Below are 27,983 nucleotides of genomic sequence, written 5' to 3' on the forward strand. Positions count from 1 at the left end.
CGTGCGCCACCACCGCCCGGCTTTGGGAACTCATATCTTTAACTCAAGCACACACACAAAAAGATAATGAATTTGTCAGCGATGAAATGGCTTCTGAAACCTCGAACCTCCCCCCACACTGTGATGTTCTTCTTCCAGCAAGACCACACATCCTTAACCTACCCTAACAGTGCCACCCACTGGGGACCAGTATCCAAATACCCAAGACTAGAGACACCATGCAAGGAATTCTCTAGACCAGATTAGCCAGTGGGCATATGGGTGGGGGTGTCTTGATTGATAACTGACGTAGGAAAACCCTGAGTGTTGAAGGCACTGTTTCAGTGTCTGAGAAGCTTATCTGAATAGGCGTGCATGTGTGTGAGTGCCTTCCCCAGAACAATGGACTATGACCTGGAACCGAAGCCAAGTCAGCCCTGGCCTGTGTTGCTCTCTACCGGGCTGTAGTCACAGCACCAGAAGTGACCCGCATGCAGCCTCTGGTGTTTTGTCTGTTTCCTGGCCCTGGGAATTGAACCCCATGTATGTTAGGCAAGTATGCTACCACTGAGCTGTCCCTAGCCCCAAATCCTACTTACTAAGGTGTAGTTCACATGTGTGCCTCACCCATTTTTGAAGTGTCAGTTCCATGGTGGCGGTTGGTGTATCCATAGCAATGCCATGATCAGGAGTGTCCAATTCTGGAGTGCTTTCCCTTGCCCTAGAAGGAACCTGCCCGCTAGCAGTTGCCCTCATCTGTTCTCTCCCGAGTCCGCAGAACAGTTCATCTCCTTTGGGTTGGCCTGTTCTGGACAGCACGCCTGAGTGGGGTCAGACACCATGTGTTCTGTTGTTAGTAGTTATTTGCACAGTGTTTTCAGCTCATCTTTTCAATGATCCAGCACCTGTTTATGGCCCAACACCACTGTGCGAACAAACTGGATGGGATATTGTGTGCCACAATCACTTCTGTATGAGTTTGTGTGTAGGATGTGTTTCCAGTTCTCTAGGAGTGAAATAACATGGTCATGGACACTTAACATTGGCGAGAAACCGCCCTGCTGTTTTCCAGAGTGTTCATTCCCACTAGCAGCTGGTGGGGATGCAGGCGCCAGGTTCTCCCCAGCCTTACCAACTGCTTCGTGAGTATGAAGTGCTGTCTCACGGCCTCACGGTCATTGGCATTAGTAGTCCCTGGAAGCTGGTGACAGCCATGTGTTCAAGTGTTTATTAACCGTTCATGTGTCTCTTTCAGAGAGATGTCAGTTGAGTTCTTTTGGCTATCTCCCTGCCCTGGTTTTGTTCTTTGGTTTGAACATAGTGTTAGACAATGTAGCCTAGGCTAGCCCCAAGCCCTTGCTCTTCCTTTCCCTGCCTTCCTTGGAGGGACTACAGGCATGCACTACCTATATGGCTCGTTCAGCCGTCTTCAGATTGGGTTGTCTACTACTGAGTTAGTTCTTTCTGCGCTCCAGATGCAAGCTTCCTGGCAGGTGATGGGTCTGTAGACTCTTCCACTTGGTGCTCATCTCTCTGCCTTCTGGGTAGGGTGTGTGATTACACACACACCGTACTGGCTTTGATGTTGTACAATAAGTTTCTTTTCTTTGTACTTATACTCTTAGTGCCATATCTGAGAAATCTTTATCTAACTCCAGGGCCCAAAGATGTCTGGGTTGTTTTTTTCTACAAATTTGATGATTTTAGTTATAAAATTATTCTGAGTTAGCTTTTGTAGATGCTGTGAGATATAAGTGTCACTATCTTTTTGGTGCTTTTGTTTTGTTTTCTGTGCTTGAGCCATGGTGTGCTGGACGAGTGCCCTGCCACTGGGCTACACCCTTGCCCTCAGTGTTTTGAATCTGAGCCTCATATATAGCCCCGGTTAGCCTTGAGTATGATTCTTCTGCCTCAGTCTCCCTGTGCTGGGGCTACTTGTGTGCACTGCCATGCCCACCCTGGGTAATTCTTATGGGAATAATGCATGCTTATTGTAAAATCCCAGATAACACAGGAAACAAAAAGAAGGGGCCGTTCCCTATGTTCACATTGCCCAGAAAAGCATGTTGTTGACCTTCTCCCTCTGTTTTTCAGGTTATTTTGTACTTTTATATTTTACATCTTATGTGTATACTTTAAACGTTACTATCAGGCTGTGGTAAACTCTGCATAAAGTGTGAGGTAATGGCGACTTGTCCCCAGGGGCGCACTTGGCTGCTACTGCTGGGTTAAGCAGTGCGTGGGCTGTGCAGAAGCCCATCCCATCTGTGGAGTGTTTGATCTTCCTTTCCCAAATGTCTTACAGTACAAGCATTCTCTCACATCAGGTACTTTAGAACTGACCTTTTCCAGCTGTGTGTCCCCCGTCACCCCGTCATTTGCACTCACCCACTTATCTACCCTTTCTGACTAGCCCTGTAGTTGCTGCGCAGTTCTCAGACAATCTGATGCGCCCGTTTGTCATCCACATCATGTCGGTACCTGCTCTCATGACTCATCTCAGCACAGTGGCCCCTGAGGTGAGCCCGCCACTTCTGTCTCTGGTTTGTTTGCTAGACTCAAAAGCAAAACAGTTCCTCTGCTGATTCCCACTCCTTCCCCCAGTTTTTCCAGTAGCTGGTGTAGACATGCTTCTGTTAGCAGCCAGAAAAATCAGGTTCCTGTTGTCACCCTCCATCTCCCTAACACTTGAAAGCAGTGTTCTGCCTAAGTGAGGGGTAGTGAGCAGTGTCAGGTCCATGCCTCTCAGGAATGCCCTGTCCGGCCCCATGTTAACTATCTGCCATCACTTTCAGCGTCTCAGTGTTTTAGAATCCCACGACATGCTTCGCAAATTCATCGTCTTTCTAAGAGACAGTGACCGGTGCCGTGATGCTTGTGAAAGTCTAGAAGGCTGCCGTACTCTGTGTCTGATGGGTGAGTCTAGGAGGCAGGGTTGGGGTTGGTTATGGCCATGGGGGAAGCCTACATGTTTTGTTAAGGTCATTAGTTGCACTTAAGAGAAGTTATGTATAAAACCAGGCTCATCTCCGTAGTGCAGATGATGAATAGATAGAATCTCATGTAGAATGGTACTCAGTGGACGCTGTGTGATTAGTTGGCTGCAGAGTTCTTCCCTGAAAGGGAGGGGCTCAGATCAGAGTGGTATCTCTGTTACAATGTCTTTGGTACATTGTGGGTGGATCCATTTGAACACAGAGCAGACACCTAATTCTCTGATAAAGCTGTTCTTAGAGACTGGCTCTCCTAAGACCAGTCAAACTCAAGATAGCCTTAGTTATAGCTCTTGTGTCTAGGACTGGACCCCAAGGGGAAAGTACTCTGGTAAACACTGAATACAGCCATCTCCCATGACACATAGCTAATGCTACACCTTAATGTTCCTCCTGGTTTTTAAGTACTACTGACGTATTAAAATGCCATGCTGAGTGTCCCTCTGTGTGCCTGGCAGCCCAGTCTCTCCCTATAGTAGCTATAGGGAGCGTGGGCATCGCTACTCCTGCCTTACAGCCAAGGATGTGATTTCAGGCTGGGTTGAGAGCTGTGTCGCTCATCTGTGACCACACTGGGATTTCAAGTCAAGTCAGCTTGGTTCCTTCAGCCCCTGGCGCTGGCTGAAATCCTTCACATACATTCTCCTTGCTGAGTAACAGCCACCTGCGCCTCGGGCAGAGAGCAAGGCTGCGAGATCCCGCACACCTGTCTGGCATCGCGTTCAATCTTCTCTCTTCATAGGCAACATCCTCCACTTGGGCTCCCTCAACCCCAAGGTGTTAGAGGAAGAAACAGATGGGTTCGTGAGCTTGCTCACGCAGATGCTGTGCTACTGCCAGAAGTACGTGTCCCAGAAGAAGTCTAACCTCACCCACTGGCACCCTGTGCTCGGCTGGTTTTCCCAGTCTGTGGACTACGGGTATGTTTGGAGAAAGCTTTTCATCCTCCCTTTCTCCCTCCCTTTCTCCCTCCCTCCCTCCTGTTCTCGCCTTCCAGCTTTCGTGGTTTTGTTTTGCTATAGAAGTAATAGGCACTTATTATATAATATAGATACAACCTGGGGATTGGCTTACTGGTGGAGGGCTTGCCTAGCAGGTACAAGGCCCTGGGCTCAATCCCCAGAGCCAAGAGAACATTAAACCACCCAAAATCCTCATATGCAAATGATCTGGGCAATTGGCCTTTCATCCTTTCCCTTCATTGATAGTTTTAATGTGTAGAGATGACATCATATGGTTTTTCACTTTTTTTAAATTAGTAAATGATGAACCTTGTCCATCTTCTCCAGTATCACTTTCATTGATTACGAGGCAGCCATGCCTCAGAGACGCTGAGACAGGGCAAACGATTTAAAGGGGTAACAGTCCCGCTGGCCTTTCCACACAGTGGAATATGAGCGTCTTATAGACTCAGAATAATTAGAACCGCAAGAGTGGAAGAGCAGAGGTGAAGGCAGGCAGCCACCTGACAGAAGTGTGTGTGTGCCCTAGGATGGCACCAGGCTGAGGCATCTCCAATATCCCACTGGTCTCTGTCGGGTACCCGAGGAACATCCTTGAGACCCATCCAGACATTAAAAGACATTGCCCCAGGAAGACACTTCTGTGTGACACCCCACCTGGGGAGCAAGGGCCCATGCACTAGGCGCACCTTGCATTCTTTGCTGAAGCTCTTCTCCGCTCCTCACCCATTTCCTCATCTGAAATGTGAGGTGATGGCCCCACATCTCCGAGAGCACTCTGGGTACTGATGGGGTTGTCTCCATGTCTTGATGCTGCGCGCCACGGCCTGGCTTGTGCCCAGTGGGTTGTGGCTGTCCCCACAAGATGGTGGGGGCCAACTTAGGGTCTTGATGGATTCTAGGAGTTGGGGTGGTCTGGGAATGCAGCCTGAGTGGAGAGGTGCCCCTAAGGCAAGGAGACCCTGGAGGTCTGGCGCTTTCTTAGGCATTGGACTGGCTGAGTGCAAGAGAAGTGCAGTTGCCGACGGCAGCATGGGAGACAGCGTGGGAGGCGACTGGAGTGACAGGCAGATGCAGATGGGATGCCTGTACAGGTCCAGCCCCTCAGTGGCAGTTTCTTCTTCCCTGCTTGTCTGTTGGATTTTAGACAGAAGCTCATTATGCATCTCAAATTAGCCTCTAACTTGCATTCCAGTCTCCTGAGTGCTGGGATTGCAGCGAGTGACCTGCCAGCTCTGTCTGTATTTACTCTGTCTCCTGTATGGAAGCCACCTGGGACGAGAGTGGGCTCTCCCTGGCAGACAGTGGGTGGCACTGACATGCCTGTCTCCTGCTCTGTCCTAGCCTCAATGAGTCCATGTACCTGATCACCAAACAGCTGCAGTTCCTATGGGGAGTGCCTCTCATCCGCATTTTCTTCTCTGACATCCTCAGCAAGAAGCTGCTGGAGCACCCGGAGCCAGCCCCTGCGCAGCCATCATCGCCACAGAACGTGCTTCCAGTGAAGAGTGAGTGGCCATGTTCAGCCAGAAGGCAGCTCCTGCTCCTTACTGTGTGAATGCCTCACCGCCTGTGGGTCACTCACCCCTCCCACTACCATCTGCAGGCTGCTCAAGTCAGTGACAGGTCATAGGTTAGAAATAAGAGCCTGTGAGATAGAGCAAGGCAGAGCATGCTCAGGGGGGTCGCTCTGCTGTCTCTGAGCTACAGCTTGTCTACAAACTTCCCGATAGCCAAAAGGAAAAGGGTTTTGTGGACCCTTTTTTCTTTCTATCAGGGAGGAGCAGAAAGTCCGTTTTGTAGGGGACTTTAAGGGTTTTTAGTTTAGTTATAAATCTCCACACAAGGAGCCACTGAGGCATAGGCCAGGCTGGCACCTCAGGAGTAGAGGTGGGCACTGAAGAAAGAAAGCTATCTCGTTATGCTGTGAGCACAGGTAAGGAAATGTGACCAGCATGTGACCTAGGATTTCTGCCTGTCCCACTATGTCCCCAAATGAATTCACAGAGCCAGGTTTCTGATGCACATTACATAAGGGTTTTTAATAATATTCAAACTCGAGTTTGGACCACACCTCCACCACCCAATGCAGTGGGTGAGGGAAGGGACAATCTTTTAAAGGGGAAACGCCGTAATCAGGGCAGTTCAAGTCCCGTCGTCTTGGGATTGGGTGAGGGCCACATAGGATAAGGTAATTTCTGAACCCATTGGTCAGTTTTGGGGCATGAAAACCTAACAAAGAGGGCTGGAGAGATGGCTCAGTGGTTAAGAGCACCACCTGCTCTTCCAAAGGTCCTGAGTTCAATTCCCAACAACCACATGATGGCTCACAACCATCTGTAATGAGGTCTGGTGCCCTCTTCTGGCCTGCAGGCAGAGTACTGATAATACTGTATACATAATAAATAAATAAATAAATCTTTTTTTTTTGTTTTGTTTTTTATAAATAAATCTTTTTTTTAAAAAAAGAAAACCTAACAAAGAGCTATAAATTACTGACAAGGGATCTTCAAGGACAGGATGCCTCCCAAGAACATCTGGACCTCGTGAAATTTTATGGCCCTGCTCCCTATCTTCTTAATTGGCCATTTTTAGGGCATCTGTTCCAATTCTGCTATGGCAGCACATTTCTGGAGCTGAGATCACCCACCCCCCAGCTCATTATATGACTTAAGATGAAGCCCCTTCTTTAAAATGGAGTTTGCAAAGTCAGGTCCTCAGAGGATAAATGATGGTTCTGCTGCTGGTAGGTGGTGGTGAGTGTGAGCTCCACGCACATCACTTCTGCCTATGGACAGAAAAGCCGAAGGCAGAAGCAGAATGCCATTCAGCCAGGACATGAGGCCTCCAGAACACATACAGAGCGCCTGGGCCCGGCCCCTGCTCCCCCTCCTCTAATATCGTCCTCAGCATTACCCCATGTCTTCATAAAGTTCTGTGACACAGTCAGAGAATGCCACGAGAGCTGAACCTGGCTGCCTTGTGCTGACCAGCACTGTGGTGATCTGAATGGGTCTCCGGGCTTCACCGAAAGCCCAGTGTTAGCTTTTCCCCAGTTCATCTCAAAGGAACACATTGGACTGTACCGCAGCCCCACCACCCCTGCCGTGACTAGGGTTCTTGCCATGCTCTTCCTCGACAGGTGGGAGCTGACAGCTGGCTGAATTTCTGCTGTGCGTCTTCTTCCCTCAGTGCCAGGTCTCCTCAAGCGTGCGTTTCAGAAGTCGGCTTCGGTTCGGAATATTCTCAGGCCTGTCGGGGGCCGGCGCGTCGACTCCACCGAGGTGCAGAAGGTCTGCAGCATCTGTGTGCTCTACCAGACCTCGCTGGCAACTCTCACGCAGATCCGCCTGCAGATCCTCACAGGTCAGACCCGCTTCCATAATGGGCAGGCAGTTTTCCGAGGGTTAGGGATTGGTGAGTCTCTGATGGCTCAAGCCAGCCTCGTCATGGCACTGCCATCTTGTTCCCCTTGCGAGCTCTTTAATTACAAAGTACAACTTTTTAAAGTTCCTTTCTGAGTAGACCACAAAGATAAGAGACAGGGAGAAGACTGTAAACAGCCTTACACCATCACCTCCCAGCGATGCCCACCTGTGCCCAGTGTGCTCACACGCAATATAAGTGTGCTCAGACAGACACATCTCATCCTACCCTTTTCTGCTCATCACCCATAAGCATTTATCATGTCAGTTCTTCAGAAACCTCATTTTAGTTGGCTGCATGATGCTCATCGTGTGGATATGCCCCACATTTTCTTTTAGCTGAGCAAGAAAATCTCTTCTGTAAGGACAGATTTGGGGGTCAGGGGCTCTTAAGGGGCAGCCCAGGCATTGTTGGTATGAACTGATTTTCTGAGTATGGGTGGATATCTCTAACTGGGAAGCCATTTGCTTCAGGAAAGGCTGAAGGCGACTGCGTATATGTGTTTTTAAATCTTTGACTGCTGCTGGCTCTGTGTTTACTCCTGTGTGTTCACTCCAGGTAGTTGGCATCTTGTCTGTGTGGGGCACTGAGGATGCCAGGGTCTCTGTCCCGGGCCTATAGTCCAGAGTCAGGGAGACCAGCAGTTCATGGCAGCAGCTGTTGAGAGCCACACAGTTCTCTGTGGAAGGTGGTCTGGTGTCACAGATGCCACCCCGACTGAGACTTGCTCTTTTTGGCAGAGTAATGCCAGGTTGTCCCCACTGGTAGCACAAGTGATGAAGAAGAAGCAGGTGGCTCCATGTGCATTTGAAAGGTGCATCTGTAGTTCTCACGGGTACATGGTATTAGGGGCATGAGGACTAGGGGTGACACCACCTGTGTGGCCTGAGCCCCTCTGCGGCCTCACTGCTGAGCTGGAAGCAAGGTTGGGCCTTGGGCAGCTCCCCAGAAGAAACTAGTGGGAGGAAAACAGGGCAGGAGCTGCCTGGCATTTACAGCCCCCAGGACCTGAGGGACCTGAGAGGTTCTTGCGGGAGAGGATTTTGAGGTTACCACCTGTCTCTTTAAGGTGAGCTCACAAGAAAACTCATTCTTCTGTGCGGAAGCTGAAAATGAATCTCTTTGTGATAAAAGTGCTATGGAGTTCTTTCTTTCGCTGTAATTTAAGACAGTTGCAGAGCTGGCCTGGCTCAACAGCAGTGCGACCGTACTGCACCTTGTGTGCCCACAGCACGTAGCCCTGCGACCACCTGTGGGCCTTTTGTTCCCTGTGTGTGTCACACGGGCAGTTGCTTTCTTCTTGTATTCAGTAAGATATTTTATCTTTGCCCAGTGCAGTGTAGGATTACTCTGTTTCTTTATGTGTTTTTAAATTGTAAGGCTTTTGAATTCTTCAGTGTATATGATTTGCATACACATGAGCCCCTGTGTAGCCAGTGTGCTGGACAGGAAGCAAGCGGCATCCACCTTATAGTCTCTTTGCCTCCTCACGGGCCATCAGTTCACCTGTCAGCATCCTTAAAGTAGCAACTGAGGGAGTCTTCCAGAGTCCCACCCCAGGCAGCACGTCTTACCCAGACAGGCTTCACTTGAGACTAATTCTGAGAGTGCCTTCCCAATGAGAGGAATCAGGTCCAGTGCAGGCCTGCTGCTCTCTGGGGCATCTTAGCTATCACTCTGGAGCCTTGACCCAGGCTTTCCTGATCTCTGCCACAGCATTGGCCAGAGGTGTGCAGATCTATAGCCTGTGTGTCCAGGCCCTGTAATCCCTGGGAAGCAGATTAGAAGGTTCCCATTGCACCTGTTGCTTGCTCCAAGGGTTCATTTGGGGTGTCTCTGCTGCAGCCGTTCACTGCTTTCCTGGTTTCAGTGTAGCAGCAGGTAGGAGGGAGCTCATCCAAGTGCAGGTGAGCCTGTGAGATTGCTCAAGGCAGGGGTCTGCCCATAGACCAAGCCAGCCTGTCACCATCACAAATACACTTCTGTTGGAACACAGCCAAATTCATTCAATTCCTTCATTCCTGTGTCTGCTCTGAGTGTAGTAACAGTCAGTGTCCAGGTAAACCTGGCCTGTTCTTACTTACCATGAAGACCAAGAAAACAGCTGACCTGTGTGAATTCTTCCATGACAAGTAGTTGAGTCAGAGCCATGGCAGGTACTCAGCGCAGCCAGCTGACCAGACTAGTTCAATAAAGGAAGTGCCAGGCTGGGGTGCACACTGCTTGCTGGCCTGGAAGCTGCACTCTGAGTGCTGCCAGTGTGCAGTCATTCTTCGCTCAGTTAAACCCTGATCAATTGAATTGTCTCAAGCTTTTAACAACAGATGCCTGACCTTAGCTGCTTTCTGTAACTGGGGTGTCTGTCCCACCCACCAGTTCCCGAATAACCACTCTGAGGCTTAATATTAAAAACTATTTGGCCTATTAGCTCAGGCTTAGTATTAACTAGTTCTTACAACTTAAATTAACCCATTTCTATTAGTTTGTATTTTACCACAGGGCTTGTGAACTTGTTACCTCACACCTTGCTTCTCCAGCAGCTGCTGTCTTCTCTCTGACTCTGCCCTTTTTCTCCCTGAATCTGTTTGGATTTCCCACCTGACTCTTTTCTGCCTGGCTATTGGCCAAATCAGCTTCTTTATTAACCACTGGTAATAAGACATATTCACAGCATGCAGAAAGACATCCCACAGCAGGTTTCCTAACTTAAAACATAGCTGCTGTGTCAGACAGACCCTGGTTCTCTCTCTGGCTCTGACTCCATCCATGGGATAGAGACAGTAACTGAGCCTCGCCACGCTTCAACTCCTCTTATAAGGCAGAGCTGTGCTGGGCTTTGCGGGCGGGTGTGCTCGAGAGCTTTGCACTGTGGAGTCTCGCTTGTGGGCATCCTTACCCAGTGTCAGCTGCCCCTGCTGCTGTGACCCTTAGGGTGGAAAGGCTTTTCCTATTGGCCCGTCTCTCACACACTTCTTTAAGTGTTGTGCTTTTCCAATGGAAAGAAAGAAATAGCAGACCAGCTGAAGTCTCCACCTGAAGCTTGGGTTTCTCTCCTTTTCCAGGCCTTACGTACCTTGATGACCTGCTGCCCAAGCTGTGGGCATTTATCTGTGAGCTGGGGCCCCATGGAGGGTTAAAGCTCTTCTTGGAATGCCTGAACAATGACACTGGAGAGTCCAAGCAGCTCCTGGCCATGCTGATGCTGTTCTGTGATTGTTCCCGGCATCTCATCACGTATGTTGATGGGGGCTGAATGCTCTGACTAGGACTAAGTGGGACCATCAACAGTGTGGGGAAACGAGTAACCACACCCATGTGGCAGGCCATTCTAAGAACTGGCCAAGAGCTGGGCGTGGTGATGCATGCCTGTAATGGCAGCTACTTAGGAGAAATCTCTTGAGTGCAGAAATTCCAGGCCAGCCTGGTCAACATGGCAAGAACCCATAGCCCTTTGCATCTCCCACCACAAAAAACAGACCGTATTCACAAAGCAGGTGGCATGTGCCGGGTGTTCAGTAGTTGCTAGGTACTTTCAGAGCAGCAGCTGTGCCTCTGCGGTCTCTGGTGTTCAAACCGTACCTCAGCCATTTATTCACTCTAGGTAATTACAGGAAAACTCCAGACTCAGAGTTTACTGAGACACCAGTTTTCTCATCTATAATGAAGTAATTCCAGCACCCAGCTCTGAGGTGTGTGTAGGACCCCTTAGGGATTATAGGAGATAATCGGTGCTGAGTGCTTACCGCCCAGTCCTCAAGCTGACTCTAGACAAATCTAGTTGACCTCGCTGAGCAGCTCTTTCCTCATTGGTGGGATGGAGGTAACGTCACCTACCACACAGAGTAACTAAGAGAAGGCATTGTTTAGAACGCGGTCAGGCAGCCTGGGACATTTGCAAGAATCCTCGTGTTCCCTTCTGCATTTGCTGCTGTCTGTCTTCCACTCTCTCCAAAGATCTAGAATGGACCTCAGGAAGCGCCGTATAGACTAGAAGATCTTATATCAAGAGGGTTCAGGACATGTAGTTAGCTGACTAGGTGCCCTAAAGGAAGGGTCTACTGACCAGGATAAGAACACTAATGGATGAGACAAGGCTAACCCAGGACTGAGCTGTATTCTAAAGCACATGGAGAGGGTTCCATACATTTTCAATTGAGTTGTGTCATGTCCATCCATCCATCCATCCATCCATCCATCCATCCATCCATCCATCCATCCATACATTCTTTCAAACATTCACTTGCTCACTGTTGTCACTAGTGACTAGTGGTCTCTCTCCTAGACGTGGATCTGGTTTCACAGTGCTGTGACTGATTCAAGACTCCTTTATGGTCAGGCACCGATGAGGCCTGGTGGAGAATGTGTCAGGCCTCCACGGGAAAGGCTCTGAGTAGAACTTACTGTTCTGTCTGTCATCCTACTCTGAACAATTTCAAGTATAAACAGAAGCTAGAGAAGATTAGCGAGCCCTCAAGAGCTATCCCTAGGTCATGGCCAACTTGCTTCATCTAAACAGCCAGTAGCTCCCCTCCCCTGGCTTTCTCTGGGGCCGATCTTAGACATCATGCCATTTTGTCTGCAAGCCATGCAGGACATGCCTTGAAAAGCCAGTGCTCTCTTCACCTTGTTTGTTTTGTCTAGAAGACAGCTAGGTCTCATTTGTTTCTGTTTTTCAATGGAAAATTCTGAACAGTTTTCTGCCCCGTGTAGCATCCTCGATGACATTGAAGTGTATGAAGAACAAATCTCATTCAAGCTGGAAGAGCTAGTCACCATCTCCTCTTTTCTCAATTCCTTCGTGTTTAAGATGATCTGGGACGGAATCGTAGGTAAGGCGAAGGTCACCTCCGTTCTTTGGTGCTACCTCATGCAGCCAGTCTGTACCCTTAGCTTCAGGTGTCTCGGCTTTAAAGGTGGTAGAGAATGCCTGTCTTTACATGGCTGGGTGCGCTCATGAGATAGCGTGGTTGCAGAGGTCTCTCTGCTGGCTCCTTCAGACTGTGCACTTGGGGTTGTTACTAGTGATGAGCTCTGCACTGAAATGCCCTTTACATCCACGCTTTGGTTTCCATGGGGATGGAGCTTGTGCCAGTTCCTGCTGTGGGCAAGTCTACAATCTAATATGTTTCTGCTAGTTCAGTCCAAAGCTCCTTAGAGAAAAGGCCTTTGGATGCTGCATTCTTGGAATGCAGCATGGGTGACTTCCCTGAAAGATACCTAGGGGCGTTTAGAACGCTCCTGAGAGCCTGTGGTCCCACTGAAGCGAGTGCCAGAGCTCAGACCTGCCATGCTGAGCACTGCCCACCAACTCTGACCCCTCCTGTCTGCTTTACAGAGAACGCCAAGGGTGAGACCTTGGAGCTGTTCCAGTCCGTCCACGGGTGGCTGATGGTGCTGTATGAGCGAGACTGCCGAAGGCGCTTTGCTCCTGAGGACCACTGGCTGCGAAAGTGAGCACGGGGTAGGGCAGGGCTGGGAAGCCCGGGTCCTCACTCACGCCTGCAGCCTAGGTGCCCAGCTGCTCGGCATTTGAACTTAGGGCAAGAAGCTGCCTCTTCTCTTGCACCCTGTCCATTTGTCTGTGGAGCGCCTGTCTGGGTGTGTCACGTAGCAGTCCCTTCTCTTCCGCCAGTGTCACTCCAGTCAGTTGATGGCGATAAAGCCAGGTCACTCTAAGCAGCTGTCTCATCCCCCAGCTGATCCGATAGTTACATTATCAACAGAATTACCTGAATAAAAACTGCTTCCAGGTTTGGGAAGGTGGGCTGGGGAGCCCTGAGACACAAACTAAACTCGAGAGCATATCTGCGTTTCTGTCAGTGACCTGGAGAGTCTCAGGAAATGGTTGTAGTTCTGACAACAGAGCAGGGCCCTAGCCACTCCCTCCACTGTGGTGTCACCAAGACAGCTACAGACCATGCGCATAGGCTTCAACAGGTATGGCTGTATTCCCATAAGATTTCTACAAGTAGGTGACAGCCACACTTGGCCACAGGCCCTGCATTGCCAGCCCTGCACTAGAAAGACTTTTCTGGTTTTGGTAATCACATCTGTCTGTCTGTCTCCTGAAGGGATCTCAAGCCTTGGGTGCTCTTCCAGGAACTTGACAAGGACCGCAGGAGGGCTCAGCTGATCCTGCAGCACATCCCCCATGTCGTTCCTCACAAGAACGTGAGTTGACTCGGTACCTTCTGTCCCCGTGTTGTTTGTGGCTCCTCGCCACTGTGATTGGGAATGTCTGTGGGTGTCACTCATCCCTCACACGCAGTGGTGGGCTGTCTTACTCGGGCAGCTTGTGCTAAGACAGCGTAGGTGGTTTGAAGTCAGGTAATGCAAGCTGTGTGCTGTGTAAGTCCCAGCACATGGACCTAATGGAGCCCTGAGGGGTCAAGAAATGGCTCCACACACGGTGGAAGGAAAGCATTAACCTTAACAGATTACCCTCTGACCTCCACAGAGCAGCAAGGCAGGTACCACACAAGCACATGTAATTAGTTGATTTTTTTAAAGTGAAAAATAATTTTAATTAAAAAATAAGTTGTCAACAATCTCCCGTTGATGCATTTTCTCATTACTTGGATTTCAGTTTAGGTTTTACATAAGACCATTATATGAAGTTTTAGATTCACTGCGCGAGATTTAAAGTAACTTTTTTAACTTAGATTTCATCTACATCTAATCAGTAAGTATTTTCTAATGAAGTAGGGTATTTGGTTTGCTCTAACTCAGAAACAATACAAATGATATATATTCAGCTCACAGGGAAGTGAGGGGCAGAGCTTCAAGGCCTGGGATGAGAGAAAATATGAAGGATGGAGTCGGAAATGAAGTTAGAGCCTTGTAAAGCCCGAGGCTAGTCCAGAACTGAGGCCCCGCTCAGAGCTCTGGCCATCATGTGGGGACCGACTACAAGCAAGAATGTTAAAACAGGCTAGCCAGAGCGGTCGAGCCAGAGGAGGGCGATGACAGAGGCCAGACGTTACATTTACCATCAAGAAGGCTGGAGGGGAAGCCAGGTCTCGGCCTGGGAGAGCCACCCCAGCTAGGGAGACAGACAAAGGCAGGTCGGTAAGCAGCTACCCCTGGGCAACAGGGATCTGCCCGGCAGGGCACCAAGGCAGAAGGGGAGGAGCCCAGGGATTTTTCAGAGAGCACTAGGAAGAGAGCATACAAAAGCCTTGGGGAAGGGCCAGACACTATAGTAGGAGCTTTCGGGATATGCTGGACACTGGGGCAATTCCGTGTCCCTCGAGCCCCCTCAGAAAAGGCCCCTTTTCTTTCCTCCCCCAGCAGATACATATTTAGAAAAGAGCAGAGTGTTCGTAATTCTTGCTCTTTGGAGATATTGAGTCCTCACTGCTCTCTGGCTTTACTGTAATACTTTGTTCTCAGTGGTGTGCCAGTAATGTGGCTGCTTCATGGACAGGCCTTAGGAATGGGGAAATCTCCTGGAGATTACTTAGGCACGTGTGTCCTCCCTGAGAGACCACACACAGTCTCTCTCATGCACACAGAGGGGCACATGCACCTCTCCTAGAAATCCCACAGCTTGGTGAAGGCAGCCATCCTGTGCTGTTCTCTAAGGGATGGTGCACCCCTCCTCACCTTTAACTTCCTACTGCTTGGTGATGTCTGCTCTCTGCCTTTGAACAGCCCCCAAAGTTAGCGTCTCTAATCCAAGGTTGAATCTCCTAAGATTTGCAATGCCTATTATCCATCTTGTGAATCTTCCATCTTCTGTGGGGCAGGATGGCCTGAGGTAGGATAAGGCAGCTGTGAAGTGGGGGCTTGACCTTTGTCCCACTGTCCTGGAGAGAGTTGTCCTCACTCAGGTGTCTGCTGTGGTCACAAAAGCTTCCCAGTCTCTTAAACGTTGCATAAGGTTGCCTGACCCTCTTTCCATCCTCCATGGAAGTCTAGAGCCCAGTCAGGCTGCCTGTGATTCTGAGAAACTGATAGTACTCCCATAATCCCCTGTCTCCCCAGCTCCATTTCTGGGAACAGTTGCTACCCACACGTCACAGGTGACCCTGCTAGAGAGTTGGGGTCGTCCCCATGTTACTTAAATATTGTTTCCTAAGCTGCTGAGGAAGGGGAGGTGAGAGTGGGTCACTGGGTCCTCTCTGCTCCCTCCCTCACAATCTTGGAACCCTCAGAACTTCTGATGAGATGTGGAGCGTGGTCCTTTTTATTAATTCCAGGTACCGTATGGAGGGACAATCCTTCCACTGAGTACCTACATTGTCTTGGAAGCCACTGGCAATTGCTTTTTTCTTTTTTTTTTTTAAATATTTATTTATTTATTATGTATACAATATTCTGTCTGTGTGTCTGCAGCCAGAAGAGGGCATCAGATCTCATTTCAGATGGTTGTGAGCCACCACGTAGTTGCTGGGAATTGAACTCAGGACCTTTGGAAGAGCAGACAATGCTCTTAACCTCTGAGCCATCTCTCCAGCCCCAATTGCTTTTTTCTTAAAAACTGTTTTTCCTTGATGGAGGTGCTATAAGGATTAAATGAAATGGAGTGTCATTATTACCTATTTTACTTTGTTTTCTCCTTTGCCATTTTCCCCCTCCCTACCTCCACACCTCCCCCTTCCTCTTTCCCACCCTGCCCTTCTACTTTTGTATCATACATATATGATATGTATTTAAATCCAGACTCCACATGTGGAAGAAAACACCTTTGTCACATCTGGCAGAGTTCTCCTAGCAGAATGGTCCCCACACCTACCCATTTTCCTGCCAGTGATGTGACCGCAGTCTTTACCGCTGGATAGAATTGCACATGTTGCTTGAACATCCATCTAGGCTGGTTCCGTGTGGGTGCTGAGAACCAGACTCTTCTCTGCAGCCCCCAGCTCCCTTTTGGAAAGCACAGTTGTGGCTGGTTACCTCCCTGGGATGCTATGGTTCCTGCCCCTGTGGTCATATTCGGGCCTGTGTTCTCACTACGCACTGGAAGGCCTTCTGCTAGGCTCGGTGAATGTGCAGGTGCTCCCAGCCACTTGAGACCAGGAGATAGAGGCCAGCCTGAGTCTCTTGCTAAGATGCAGGTGCTTGTCAGAGCCCTAGGGCTGAGAAGACAGGTTCTCTCTGAATGGTGCCTGAGAACCTGCTGTGTGGCAGGTCTGAGGACACAGGAAGCAGGCAGGAAGGCCAAGCATCTTTATAGTGCAGGTTCGTTTTTTATATTTGACAGTCAGAACATTTGTCTTCAAATGGTTTTTGTGTCTGAAATCATAATATTGATTTCCTCTAGACCAGGCACATCTGTCAAAAGCAGCCTGTGTGACTGGCGGTGCCCCTGGGCTTCTGAGACGGCTATTGACCATATGAGAGTGGTTTCGATGGCACTGGTTCTTGCTGGACTCCAGTTGTGGCCAGGCACCTCTCTCTGAAAGGCATCTGTCAGTTTAGCTGATTCCCAGGGGTGTTTTGGGGAGTGTGCACGTTCTCACAGGACACCTCTGAACCATAGCACACAGGGCGTCCTGTTCTCATCCCGTCTCAGTTGACTTGAGTGTTGGCCATTTTGTATAAGTGATTTTGTTTTGTTTCGGTTTTGACATCAGTTGTTGACCCTGTTACTGGTCCCACCTTTGCTCACTTTCAGAGAGTCCTCCTGTTCCGAAATATGGTTACCAAGGAGAAAGAGAAGCTGGGACTTGTGGAAACCAGCTCTGCCTCCCCTCACGTCACACATATTACTATCCGCAGGTCCCGGATGTTGGAGGTGAGTGACCACTCACGGCGAAGAGCGCTCTGTGGGGTGGATCTAGTGGGTGGCTGCTGCTTCCAGACCCTCTTGTCACTCCGTGGTATAAAAACTCAGAGCGAGGCTCTTAGAGCAGGAAGGGTTGTTTAGCCGCTCAGTCTAGCATGTCCTCAGTGCTGGGGGCTTTGGTGTCTTCCTGGACCCTGTGAGGGACCTCGGTGTAGTGCCTGCACTATAGGACAGTACACAAACCAGAAACTAAGCTGGAGACTTAAAAACACACGCACACAGACAGACAGAGACACGGGGACATGGGTCATCCTTGATACAAGAGTGCCAAGTTTATTATGCTCCAGGAAAGCTTATATAGGGATCCTTAACTGATAGCCACATACCAGCTCTCGGGATCTTTCAGCTGCAGGCCTCACCAGAACCCACTCTCCTGCCATCAGGGTCTTGTGCTCAGAGCAGCTGCAGGCACAGGTAAACAAGTTGTTTTTGCTCAGTTCACTCCAGCAGGCAAAGGGTCTGAGGCAGGCAAAGAAAGTCAAGGGGCCAGGGGCCTCCAGCCGCCAACAGCTCCCCCTTTTTCTATATAATTAGACCAGGCCTGTCTTGGGTTGCAGAAGCACGTATTCACATCTTACTGGTCATAAAGAACCCTTACCTCAGCAGGCAAGGCCTCTGTCTTAGGTTGACTGTGACAGGCTCCTGTCTTACCTCTCTCTGGCTCACTGGTCTTTCCATAACCTTCTCTTGGAGGAAGCTCACTTTCTTGGGCAAATAGTGATATTACATCACTGCTGCTTACGCCTGTTGTAGAGGCAGAGCAACAGAAGCCCTCTGGCTATAGGCGTTCCTGGCTGTTCAGCAAGCCTAGGCCATATGGGAGTGGCTGGACTGGCATGGGCATGGCACAAATAAAATGAAAGGAAAGGGAGCAGCCAACCGCATGCTCTGACTGTTCTTATAAAAGGAGGGCTATAGCTCAAACTGAAAAATGCCCTGGTGAAAGTTATATTGGGAATTCTGGACCTCCAAAGCAGTGGCAACCTGTCTGGCTAGGGGATCAACAGTGCTAACCACAGCAGTCGTCTGACTGGTAGCAATTTCAGGTGTGTCAGAGGCCACAGTGGTGACAGTAGCAGCCACCACAGCCTTGGCTGTTCTGTAGTCCAGTCAATGGAAAGGAACTACAGCCACACGGGACTATCAGCACCAGCAGATTCCTGACCAGGGCCCATCGTACCTGTTGCCCGTGGCTGATGGTCAGGAGAACCATCCATAGGATGCCCAAGTCTCTCAGGAACCCAAATGGGGCTTTCAATACCCTGCGGAAACACACATACACTTCCACGCTCCCGAGTGAGGACTGGATCAGGCCCCTTCCATGCTCCGGTCAACACATCCTTCCACTGTGCCATGGGATGAATAGAGCCACGGGGCTGCCAGTGCCTCTGAGCAGCCAATGTTTGAGTATGTGATTCAAACGTTAGAAAATTTAATATGTATAGAACATTAGAAAGGATAGCCCAGGGAGTACTATACTCTCCCTTTTTTGTTCTGTGAATATAGTCTTAGAGAGTTCGCTGAGCCCATTCTACAATAGCCTGTCCCTGGGGATTGTAAGGAATTCCTGTCTTATGAAGGATGTCATAATTGAAAGCCTTTACTGAAATAAGCTGGTCCATTGTCCATTTTAATCAATTTTGGGGCCCCATGTAGGCAAAAGCTTGGAGCCAATGGCTTTTCACATCCTTCACCTTTGCCCCTGAGTGGGAGGAGACAAAGAGCATGCCTGGATAAGTATCCACAGAAACATGTACAAATCCCAATTTGCCAAAAGATGCCCCATGAGTAACGTCCATCTGCCAGATATGATTGGGCAAAAGGCCCCGAGAATTAACTTGTAGATAAGAAACAGGAGCAAGTTCTGCACACAAAGGACTTGCTTTGACAATCTTAAGAGCTTGCTCCTTAGAAATTTTATATGTGAGCCTCAAAGACGGAACATTAAGATGGAATTTATCATGAGCCCACTGGGCAGAGGCCAAGGAATCTTGGGGCAGAGAGATTAAGAGAGCACAGGTCACTTGAACAAGGCTTTGTTTGGTCTAGCTCCACCTCGGCTCCCCCTAAGAGCAATCAAAAATATTTACATGGAAAATTCTTCTGGCCCTCGCTCTTTTAAAGCTTTTTGAAGGTCAGCTTTTACCTGCTCCCAATCAGTAATATTAACCCCCCTGCCTGTGAAAACAAGGGACTAAGTTCTAAAACCGTCTTAATAAACTCTTGTGCTGGCTCAGTTTTAACAGCAGTGCCCTGCTTCTCTGAAAGATTCACCAAGAATGCCAAGTTTATTGTGCTTCAGGGAAGCTTATATAGAGATCTTTCAGCTGCAGGCCTCACCAGAACCCACTCTCCTACCATCAGGGTCTTGTGCTCAGAGCAGCTGCAGGCACAGGTAAACAAGTTGTTTGGCTCAGTTCGCTCCAGCAGGCAAAGGGTCTGAGGCAGGCAAAGAAAGTCAAGGGGCCAGGGGTCTGCAGCCCCCAACACCTAGGGAAACACAGATTCCTAATACCTCTGTGAGTCAAGGATACAAACAAGCTCATGCAGTGACTGCCCTGCCTCTCCCAGGTCTGTGCTGTCACCATGGTTCTGGCCAGCATGTCCTCAGACAGTGCAGGCTGTACCCTGTCTGAACCATACAGATACTCATCGCAGAGCTCAAGGGCCTCTGTGGATACAACAGATTCCACAGTAAGCCACCCTGTCCGGGTTACCACTCTGTGGCCTCACAAGTTAGAAGTAGGTGCCCTGTCCTTAAGCACTTTGTCTCTGTCACATTTTCACGGTATCTTGATGTGTTTTGAGGTGAGCAGAAAGTTATGTGGAAGCGTACTGTGAAGACATGTCCTCTGGGAAGCAGAAACTAGATCTCACCCTGGCTGTATTATGAGGGCCTTGCTGTCTGTGTGCCATGCATCCCCATAAGCTGATTATCCACAGCCTTGCTGTGTCTGCCAACAGTGCTGGTGACAAGCCACAGTCTTCCTTCTTCTTCTTTTTTGGTTGTTTTTTGTTTTTGTTTTTTCGAGACAGGGTTTCCTCTGTAACAACCCTGACTGCCCTGGAACTTGCCCTGTAGATCAGGCTGGCCTCTAACCCTTAGAGATTCACCTGCCTCTGCCTCCTGCCTGGCCAGGTCTTCATTTTTCATAGAGCTTAACTCGATTCACTTATCGCGTTGTTCCTCAGACCTTTCGTCATGCTCTGTCCACACTGTCATTTGTGTGTCCTGCCTGTGTGTGGCGGCCACGTCACCAGCCACCTGCATGTGCTATGGCATAGTAGCTCCTCTCGGTCGGCATGTGTATACCATTGCTTGCTGGATAACTTATTTAGCTCCCAGTACTTTTGGCTTTCAGGAGCAGTTTAAAAAGTAGCAAGTACAACAATTCGTATCTTTACCTTCTTAAAGGTAAGGATGTAGAGGGTGTGACTTCGTGGTAGAGCACCCGCCTGGCATTTGCAAGGCCCTAAGTACCATCCCCAGCACTGACCAAAAATAGAAACAAGGTCAGGAAAAGCAGGGTTGGCTGGGTGTGCCTCCTCAGTGAATGTTTGAACAAGGAGAAGTCCTCTCCATCACTCCCACTGCTGCGGCCCAGTGCTCTAGGATGTGGCCGTCTGTCAACCTTCACTAGGCAGTGGGCAGCTATTCACTGATGTTAGCTAACATCAGGCTTTGGTGTTGGGGAAATGGGTGAGCAAGAGGGTGGCTATCAGTCACTCCAAAGATACACATATGCTCCATGTCTCCCGACTTGCCATGTGGACTTGTGAGTTGTTGTTGTTTTTTTTTTTTTTTTCTAATCTCAATCGTTGGCTTTGCCAGTAAACACTCAGGAGCCAGATGCTGGATAAAACCAGCTAGCTCAGAGGCAGGGGAAGCACCCAGCTGACCTCCTCATCCAGCATCCCTGAAAAACTTCCTTTCTCCTTTCCATCTCAAAAAAAAAAAAAAAAAAAAAACTCAAAATAAATGTCCCTTCTGCTTCCTGTGTGTCTCTCTCTGTCCTCCTGACTCCCTCTTGCTCTCCATAGCTTTTTCTTATTTACTTCCTGCCATCTGGTTGCTCACTCTGCCTCTTGACCTATGGTCGCCTTTATTTAATTCTGTTTATAATAAACAGAAAGCTCTGAGATTAAAGGTGCGTGCTAGGGCTGGGCCACGCCACAACTAGAAACAGATTTTTCCAGTAAATAATGTAATCTCAAGGTTCACTGTGTGATCAAATATCCTGCCACATTGAGTTCCAGAGGGCTTAGGATTTTTAAGAGAAGATCCCTAAATTCAGGGCCTTAATATAAAGCTTCAGATCTGTTACATTGTGAACTAATTAAGTTTTGTCAGGTGCCTTGAGGGCCACGCTGTGGCCACCAGTAGCCTCTGCTTTGACTCCTGTGTTAGAAGTGTCGAGCACTTTCCTCATCAGAACTGGGTATAGCAGCTCTGTCTCTGGAATCTCAATCCTCCCCCATCAGGTTGACCAGAACCCACCTTCTGGAAAAACTGGGAGATGTGGACTGTGCTGTGTGTTGGGAGTGGGGCTCCTTGGCTCCTCCCTCAAGTACCACTGCTGACGGGATGGTCACCTAGCACCAACTCTGCAGGAACAAATCACCCCTCGGGGGTGTCACAGGAGACAGTCTCTAACTTAGGCAAAGCCCGTGTTCCTCTTTGTGTTCCACGAAAGCATACTGTGTTGTGAACCTGAATTATAATGTGAGAGGTCCTTTATTCCAGGATCCCAGTTCTCACGAGGCTGGGCTTGCTGTCGACACGGCACATCAAGAGCTGATGTCTGACACCTCCCTAGCTTGGATGTGAGGCCACACTTGTAGTGGGTTTCATCATCCTGCACAAATACTCCTTCAGGTTAATTGGTCTTTTGTTGTGAAAGACCCTCAGAGAGTGTCTTTCAGTCTGGGGAGACCCTTCCCAAGGAACAGCGAGACCATTTGTGCGGATGCAAACAGCAAGAGGTTTATTCAGATACACAGGTACCTGGGGCGTCCAAGTCTCTCGGAGGACTGGCGCGCTGTCAGGCTGGGGTAGTGGGTTTTTATAGGGTAAAGGGAGCAGAAGCGCGGTTACAGAAGCGAGATGCATAGTTACAGGGTTTTCATTGGTCAGTTTGAATATGGCCGAGTTCAAGTCGGGACAAGGTCCCTGGTTCCCGAGAATTCAGATATGGGCTGCCTTGGCTCTTGTCTAGGGCAGACGGGGTGTCTTTCTCGGCATTCACCGTTCCTCCCCCGGCCCAGCCACAGGTGTCTCTATCTCGTTTTGGCAGCTTCTAAACTGCACTTTGTTAAAACCCTGAATATTCAGTACAAGCCTTGCAAAATGGTGTTACCGGTGCTAAGTTGTTTAACAAGCTGGGTGGGGGGGTCTTTTAGTTGAGTTATTCAGGACTGGGGGAAGCTCAGACACGCCCTTGCCCCTCATCCCTTGTCCTGTCAGGCAGATCTGAGACCACATGAATCGAGCATGCTCTGGTAGCCAGACCTGCTCACCATCCTCCACTTCAGTGTGTTGGGAAGCCTGAGAGGATGCTGACTCTGTCCTGGGGAGCACGTGTATGAACCTCACATAACTACAGCAGGGCCCACAGGGCAGGGGTGTGCACCCACAGGGCAGGGGTATGTCTGAGGAGGCTGGTGTGGCTAGGATCAAGCAGGAATGAGTCTGCGTCTAGCAGGTTGTTCTTGAGCCCCGCCACATGCAGGCTAAGAACATCGTATGTGCCGTTGCATTAAATCCCCACAATGCCACATGCCTGCTGCCAGGACTTAGAACCAACCAGAGAAGTTCTCAGATCCCAGGAGCATGCTAGAGCCTCCACCTGTCCTCTGGGTCGGTCATGCCCAGGTGCTGGTTCATGGTGCTTTTAGTCCGCCACAGCTGTGGAACAACTCGGTCTCCTGTTTCATTTTAGCTGTTCTCGGGATGGGTGGTTTTGTTTGCTTTCCAGTGGGGTCTCAGTAACTCAGTCTGGTCTTGGACCACAGTGATTCTACCTCAGCCTCCTGAGTGCTTGCTTGTGCTTACCTGTCATGTGTGCTTGCCCGCAGCTGGCTTCCTGTTTCCACAGGTGGCCTGGGGATAATGAAGGTCATTCTTCCTTGGCTCGCCAACCTAAGAGTGCCTCTGACAAGACACAGAGATGCCAGAGGAGGGACTTGTGCATCACTAAGCATGACAGGAAGGTAGCAAGGGTACTCCAAAATAGGGCTCATGTGCCACCAGGGTGTTCTTTGGCTTTGTGTCAAAGGCAGCCAGGACAGTCCATGAATGGATGGGTAGTTGCCATAGATGTGGTCTATCATGTCAGCTGAATGTGGCTGTACTGCTCCAGGATAAGAACCTCAGCACCCAGACACTAGGACACTCTTAGTGACAGTCAGGTGCAAGGGAAACCTCTGCAGATGAGAACCCAGAGGCGTCTGCCTTAGTTAGGTCGCTGTTGCTGTGACCAAACCATGACCAAAAGCAACTTGAGGAGGAAAGGCTTTATTTGGCTGACATATCCTGGATCACAGTCCCTTAAGGAAAAGCAGGGCAGGAACTGAACTTTCTGGTACAAAAAGCCAGCCCAATTGCTCTGACTTATCCAGCCCCCTCCCCACAGTTGCCTTCAGCACCAGGACCTGGGTTTTCGTCTTTTAAGCCTGACTCTTACATGAGCTAAAAGATACTCTGACCATTAAAGAAGGGCGAGAGCTCCATCTTGTTCCAGATTCCTCCACCTTTGGTGGCCAGTGCTAGCACAACTCTTTGTAATTTACCCCATCTGACTCTCTGTCCTCCTGGGGGCAGTCTCCTCGTACCAAGGAGTGAGAAGCCATATCCATCAAATGAGTCCTCCTGTGGGCCCGTGTCCTGACTTGCATGATTAGACTCCTGGGTTTGCGGACGCGGTGCTCCTCACAGTTGAAATTCTGTCTTGGAAGGATGGCTATGAGCAGCTCCGGCAGCTTTCCCAGCATGCCATGAAGGGTGTGATCCGAGTGAAGTTTGTCAATGACCTTGGGGTGGATGAAGCCGGCATTGACCAGGATGGAGTCTTTAAGGAGTTTTTGGAGGAGATCATCAAGAGGGTATTTGATCCAGCACTCAATCTGTTCAAGGTGGGCAAGGGGACACCCATGGGGCTGGCAGCAGTCAGACACAGAGAACCCATGTGGAGTAAGGTGGCCCCTTAACTCCCACCTCTCCTGTCCTTTCTCCTGACAGACAACCAGTGGAGATGAGAGGCTGTACCCCTCACCCACATCCTACATCCACGAGAATTACCTGCAGCTCTTCGAGTTTGTGGGGAAGATGCTGGGAAAGGCTGTGTATGAGGTAGGCCCTCAGAGGGGCATGCGACAAATTGAAGTGATGCCCGGGAACTGGGCATGGTGGCGCACCCTGTAATCCCAGCACTCGGGAGGCAGAGGCTGGAATCTCTGTGTGTTCAAGGCCAGCTTGGTCTATAGAGCGAGTTCCAGGACAGCCAGGGCTGCACAGAGAGACCCTGTCTGGAAAGCCACGCAGTGACACGTGAGAGAGGGCATGCAAGTCGTCTGTTTTGTGGGTGGAGCCAGAGCTCCACATGCTTGCTCAGCAGTTTCTGCCGCTGACACCCCAGCCCAGTGCTGGAATCTGGCATCTGAGTGGCAACTTCAGAACAAAACGGAGGTTCATGGGAGTCAGCAGATGAGAGCAGAAAGATGGGTGTGGCCAGCAATGCAGTGAGCACCTTCCTCCTATGAGCCTGTTACTTCTTTGGTAAAGTGGGCATAGGAAAAGCTGAGTGATTGAGTTGTCATCCCTGGTGAGGGCCATACCTGGCACTAGGTCCACATCTCAGGTCTGTTGTGGCTTCTGCTCCTTCAGCTCACGGGTCAAGGTAGTTGGGGCTTCCTTGGGCATCAGGGGAGTCCCTCACAACTCCTGGTATCCATCCATGGACACTCAGGTTATATGAGCTGCTGAGCTGAGGCCTCATCCCTGCGCTACATGGATCCAGGGTCTGTGCCCAAGACCGTTGCTCTCCAGATCCCTAGGTCGTTTCTTAGATGGCGGGAGGTACAGCTCCAGACTGATATGTAGGTACCACTGGTGGCCTCAGGCTGTGCCTACAGCCCAAGCTGCCTGGCCGATAGCTGAGTTCTGCTCTCCTGGTTTTTCTAGGGGATCGTGGTGGACGTGCCCTTTGCCTCTTTCTTCCTGAGCCAGATGCTCGGGCACCACCACAGCATCTTCTACAGTTCTGTGGACGAGCTCCCGTCGCTGGACTCAGAATTCTATAAAAACCTCACCTCCATCAAGGTCAGTGCTGAGCACCAGTGTGAAACCACAGCCAACAACACCAGCTAGGGTCCACCTTTCCAGTCACTGAGACCTGGAGCGTGCCCACCCCTCCCCTCTGGTCCCTCTCCCAGCTGAGGCTCACAGCCTCCTCCATCCACATGACAAGGGATCTCTGCCGGAAGGTGGGGCCCGTAGCTCTCCGTGGCCTCTCAAGGAGGGAAGACCTCCACCTCTACCCATATAAGCTCCAGTGCTTTCTCTCTGTTCCTCAGCGCTATGATGGGGACATCGCTGACCTCGGGCTGACACTGTCTTACGATGAAGATGTCATGGGTCAGGTATGTGGGCTGATCTGGCAGACTTCTTCCAGCCTTTAGACCTGCCAGTTTATGTGCTTTCCCTCAGCAGTCAGCCCCTTAGGATCTGTCTGTCCCCTGGCCAGGAGGGAGGCTTTCCTGTTTCTTCTCTGCCAGCCTGGCCTTTTGCATGCCGACCTCAGCCAGCTCCTACAGAGCCTGTGCTTTGCCTGTGTCACATCTTGGGAGTTGAGGCAGTGTCTACCTCCACCCAGCCTTCCTGTTCTAATGTGTGACAAGCTGTGAGCCTCAGTTTGGAAATCCTTGCTGAGGACTGGCCATATAAATGGCGGTTTCTGACTTGATGTGGAGGGACAGCACCTGAGGAGAAGTTCCTCTAGGGATGTCACATCCTTGTTACAGTGTCATCAGGAGCAGAGGAGAAAAGGCCCTGGAGTCAGGCAGGCATGACTCTCCATGTCCTCTGCCCCCTCCTCGTAGGTCCCTGCAGGAGGCTCTCTGTCCATGTAGCCTGAGGTCTGCTCTGGAGAAACCCTGAGCATGTTGGTGCAGAGCTGGCTGCTCAAACTCAGCCTGCATCCCCTCAAAGGTTATCCAATGGCTAAAGCACCTGCAGCGCCTGGCCTGGAGTGCATTGTTGTAATGTGTGCCCTGTGTCTTTCAGACTTTCCCACAGGCATACGCACCTGTGTATGCACGCGTACATGAGTGTATGTGCACGTGTGTGTTGCAGAGATGATACTGTGTCTCTTGCAATATAATCTTGTCCCCCAATAAGTTCATGCTCTGATGGAATTTTTAGGTAGCCATGTTCCAGGTTCTTAGTTCCCGGCAAATGTTGACTTCCACTGCTGCCCTCAGCACCAGCATTTCCCTCTGTGGCATCCAGCAGCCTTAGTGCACATGTTTGGACAAGGATTAGATGAGAAACCTTTCCTGCTTATTGATGTTTTGGCCCTGAGGTTTTATTAAAAAAAAAAAAAAAAAAGATCATTCTCAAACACATAGCATCCTAATTCTGTCATTTTTGTGGTCGGCTTCTCTGTTAGAACTCTGTAGTAATCACTCCCGTCTTCTCCCCCAGCTTGTCTGCCATGAGCTGGTTCCTGGAGGGAAGACTATTCCTGTTACCAATGAAAATAAGTGAGTATAGAAGCTGGCACTTAAGGTCAGCACTTGAGAAGACTCACTTCATTCTGGTTCTCTGGAATTAGGCTGAGAATTTATTAAGAGAGATTGAGGTGGAAAGAGACCATAAATACCATAATGGGATTTCCTGGTTATAGTTCATAGGCTGGAATTGTATTAAGTTCAATTTGCAAAATTAGAGTGGATGGTTTTACTGTTTGCAGAACCACTTGGAAGGTCAGAGGCACTGGCCACTGTTCTTAGGAGTGTAGTGACAGCCCCACTGAGACATGAGGGCAGGCGAGCAGGGACACTGGAGGATGACTGTGTGTTCTCAGGAAGACAGTGTAAATGCAGATGTGGCAGATGTGTACTTATGGTGGGGGTGCTGCCAAGGCGCAGCAGCTCTGTCACAGATAATCACAGAACTTGGCAGAAGGGGGCGTTGGGCCTCTTGTCAGTTTTCTGCCACCCCTACTTGGGATTTGAACTAATTTTTGTTTTTTGGTTTTTTTTTTTGTTTTGTTTTTTTGAGACAGGGTTTCTTTGTAGTTTTGGAGCCTGTCCTGGAACTAGCTCTTGTAGACCAGACTGGTCTCGAACTCACAGAGATCCACCTGCCTCTGCCTCCCAAGTGCTGGGATTAAAGGCATGCGCCACCACCACCTGGCGATTTGAACTGTTTGAGCGTTCATCTGGACAAGGACAAGTGAGTCGTCTGGTCCCAGTGCAGCGCTCCTGCACCCTGTTCCTCTGGTCAGCCTGTCTGGTAGCCAGTGTGCTTCGGGAGCTTTGTGTTTTAATGTTAGCAATCAGACGAACAGACAGTGCTCAGCAGAGTCCCGACACGTCAGTACTGCCCTGTAGCCACATGGCATTGGTCTGAAAACTTAGAACAAAGCACGGCCCGCAGAGAAGAGATGGCTGGGGTTTGGGTCTTGATGCAGTGCTAAATCCTGGTCCTACATGTGTGTGACGTGTGACTGTTCTTCACGGGCAGTGTGTGACCTGTGACTGTCCCCACGGGCAGTGTGTGACCTGTGACTGTTCTTCACGGCAGTGTGTGACCTGTGACTGTCCCCACGGGCA

At 49.8% G+C, this 27,983-nt stretch overlaps 1 protein-coding gene across 3 annotated transcripts in view; it reads left to right on the forward strand.

Moving 5' to 3' along the window:
* The window catches only part of Ube3b (ubiquitin protein ligase E3B), a 54,421-nt gene that overhangs the window by 18,802 nt on the left and 7,636 nt on the right, over window positions 1-27,983 (forward strand). For all 3 annotated transcript variants that reach the window (XR_003377831.1, XM_013349308.2, XM_026783888.1), the window contains exons 10-24: window positions 2,393-2,498; window positions 2,775-2,895; window positions 3,715-3,892; window positions 5,279-5,442; window positions 7,127-7,300; window positions 10,423-10,594; window positions 12,071-12,189; window positions 12,696-12,810; window positions 13,432-13,531; window positions 16,980-17,099; window positions 24,105-24,281; window positions 24,388-24,498; window positions 25,330-25,467; window positions 25,722-25,787; window positions 26,851-26,909. Coding sequence is in view for 2 of the 3 variants with exons in the window: in XM_013349308.2 (XP_013204762.1) it covers window positions 2,393-2,498; window positions 2,775-2,895; window positions 3,715-3,892; window positions 5,279-5,442; window positions 7,127-7,300; window positions 10,423-10,594; window positions 12,071-12,189; window positions 12,696-12,810; window positions 13,432-13,531; window positions 16,980-17,099; window positions 24,105-24,281; window positions 24,388-24,498; window positions 25,330-25,467; window positions 25,722-25,787; window positions 26,851-26,909 (1,920 nt within the window). In the remaining variant the exon portion in view is untranslated. The remainder of the gene's footprint in view (window positions 1-2,392; window positions 2,499-2,774; window positions 2,896-3,714; window positions 3,893-5,278; window positions 5,443-7,126; window positions 7,301-10,422; window positions 10,595-12,070; window positions 12,190-12,695; window positions 12,811-13,431; window positions 13,532-16,979; window positions 17,100-24,104; window positions 24,282-24,387; window positions 24,499-25,329; window positions 25,468-25,721; window positions 25,788-26,850; window positions 26,910-27,983) is intronic.

Source organism: Microtus ochrogaster, chromosome 2, assembly GCF_000317375.1.
Source record: "Microtus ochrogaster isolate Prairie Vole_2 chromosome 2, MicOch1.0, whole genome shotgun sequence".
In the NCBI taxonomy this organism is placed as follows: domain Eukaryota; kingdom Metazoa; phylum Chordata; class Mammalia; order Rodentia; family Cricetidae; genus Microtus; species Microtus ochrogaster.